We start from the raw sequence: 2526 nt of genomic DNA, 5'->3' as shown, positions 1-2526 counted from the left end.
TATTACTTGGAAGATCAGGCTCTTTTTCAACCTCTTCCGTCACCCAAAAATCAACCATATCAATACTTTCAATATCGATTGGATCATATTGCAACTTTTGCTTTCTTTTTTTTTCTTTCCTTCCTAACAAATTAAATACAATATATGATAAGCCTAGTATATTAACTATACAAAATCTAATGATATGAAATGAAAGGATGAAATATATATTACCTGGATTTAAGATGCAAATTATATGTAACATACACAATATCACTTAGCCTATCATGCTCCAATCTATTCCTTCTTGTTGTATAAATTTGATCAAAAAGACTCCATTTCCTTTCACACCCTGAAGAAGCAGATGCTTGGCTAAGAATGCGAACTGCCATGTTTTGTAAACATGGAGCAGAACTACCAAATAACCTCCACCATTCATCTATAAGTTACAATCCCATATCTCAAGTATTAGTTATCAAATTAAGGAAACCAAAACATAAAATAAGTAAATAACTAAAGCTTATTATCAAATAGATATTATTACCAGGTTGAAGTCTTTTTTGCAGCTGGAATAGCTTCAGGCCTATCAAAGCTTTCCTTTCAATCTCTATATAAGTGTATTTCTTTTATTGCCTCAACTGAATCTAAATTATTAACCTTGCAATGCAATGTAACAAGATCAAGTAAAGCTCGCATGTCATCAGGTGCTTCTCTATAATTTTTAGAAAAAAAGCAAGCAGGATTCAAGAAATAAGCTACTGCGTGAAGACTTTTTTTCAAGTGTTTGTCCCATCTTGAGTTGATAATCTCTGTGTAAGGTTGATATGCAGTCTTCCTATGCTTGAACATTTCTTTGATTCCATTTTCTGACCTCAGCATGCCTTCATAAACAATTTCCAATGATGGTTTATCATCGGCATCTACCAACCTCAGCAATTTAATCAACGGACTCACAATTTGGCATGCAGTAAAACAATCATCCCAAAATTTATTGTCTAAGATAATTGCACTTACAGCTCTACCATTAGCATTCCTTCCTAATTTGTGTCCGGTAAAGTGTGTATCAACAACCAATGATTGTAAATCCGATTTGCGCTCAAAGATACTCATCAATGTGAGGAAGATAGAGGAAAAATGAGTTGCACCTGGACGAACAATCTCCCTCCAATCAGTTCTTTGTCTTAGCCAAGACAAGAACATTGTATGATTATACATAAACACGGTAATCTTCGAAGCACGTGTTGCAAGGTTAGAAATATGTGGCATGATGCTTATATCTTTTAGAATAAGATTCAAGCAATGAGTAGCACAAGATGACTAGTGAATATTTTCAAATTTTTTATTAATAAGCCTACCAGCAGCAACATAATTCCTGGCATTATCTGTCACTACATGAACAATATTATCAGGTCCAATCCATTCAATCACCTCTGAAAACAAGTCACACAAGCTTGAAGCATTTTTAACCATACTTGAGGCATCTATAGATTTCACAAAGCACAACCCTTTTGAACAATAAACCAAAAAATTAATCAAGGTTCTTTGCCTTTGATCTGTCCAACCATCAGCCATGAGAGTACATCCAGTATCTCTCCAAGCAGACCTATAGCTATCAACAACCATTTGACACTCCCTTTTGAGATTGGTTAATAAGTTAACCCTCAATGTATCATAAGAAGGACCTTTATAACCAGGCCCAATGCCAGCAACACCATCCAACATATCTTGAAAAAGGGTGACATAACTGCATTGAAAGGAATCCTACAATCCAAAAGCCATCTAACCACTCGCTTATCAACTTCATGAAGTGCCTCTTTGTTTTGAAACACGCTTTCCAGACTTGGTTGACTTCCCGGAGTTGTTCTTGGTGCAAACATAGGAGGAATAATGGTTTTTGCTTTTTTTTTTTGGATTGCCTTGATGCCAAGGCATCTTAGGCTAGTTTTACTAGCCTTTTTCTTTGTTTTCATTAGGTTTTATGCACTTTCTTGAGTTATAAGTAAGCCATTTGGGTAGAAATACATGTCTGTCTGTATTCATTCAACCATGAGTAATTTGATGCAATTTCATGAGGTTTTATGCTATGATTACTTATATGCTGAGGATGATTAGAAGTCTTATGATTTTAGCATAGCTTTGATGCATTTGTTGGTAGATAACAGGTAAAGAAAGGCATGGAGGAAGGTTGAAGAAAAGAGACTTGGAGAAGAGAAACAGAACATAAATTTGCTGAAGCTCACGTTTGGGATGGCGTTGGGGGTCCAACGTTAACCCCAACATGGTGAGAAAATGATCAATTCTGGGTCAAAGAAATTTTGAGCTACGCGTACGCGTACATGCTGCGTACGTGCACAAACAGCAGATTTTGGCATCCGTGCGGAAGCGTACAGCACGCGTACGCACAAACGTGTATTTTTAGCTCATGTGCGGGGAGGCGCATGGTACGCGTACACACCACAAGCGAATGTTGGGGGGGGTCCAACGTAACCTCAAACGCTACCTCAAAATCGGAATTGGAATTGGAAAAAGTGGAATCGGCGCGCACGC

The 2526-nt window shown here is 37.1% G+C and overlaps 1 protein-coding gene across 1 annotated transcript; it reads right to left on the bottom strand.

Moving 5' to 3' along the window:
• Nucleotides 1-579: 579 nt before the first annotated feature.
• LOC112736755 (uncharacterized) lies at nucleotides 580-1701 on the bottom strand. Its single transcript, XM_025786380.1, has 2 exons — nucleotides 1335-1701; nucleotides 580-1256 (listed from the first exon to the last, which is right to left on the bottom strand). Exons 1-2 carry the CDS (start codon nucleotides 1699-1701, stop codon nucleotides 580-582), a joined length of 1044 nt encoding a protein of 347 aa, XP_025642165.1.
• Nucleotides 1702-2526: the final 825 nt, after the last annotated feature.

The sequence above is a fragment of the Arachis hypogaea genome, chromosome 1 (genome assembly GCF_003086295.3).
Source record: "Arachis hypogaea cultivar Tifrunner chromosome 1, arahy.Tifrunner.gnm2.J5K5, whole genome shotgun sequence".
Taxonomy (NCBI): Eukaryota; Viridiplantae; Streptophyta; class Magnoliopsida; order Fabales; family Fabaceae; genus Arachis; species Arachis hypogaea.
The sequence above is the reverse complement of the archived record's forward strand: the minus strand, read 5'-3'. Positions and strand labels throughout refer to the sequence as shown.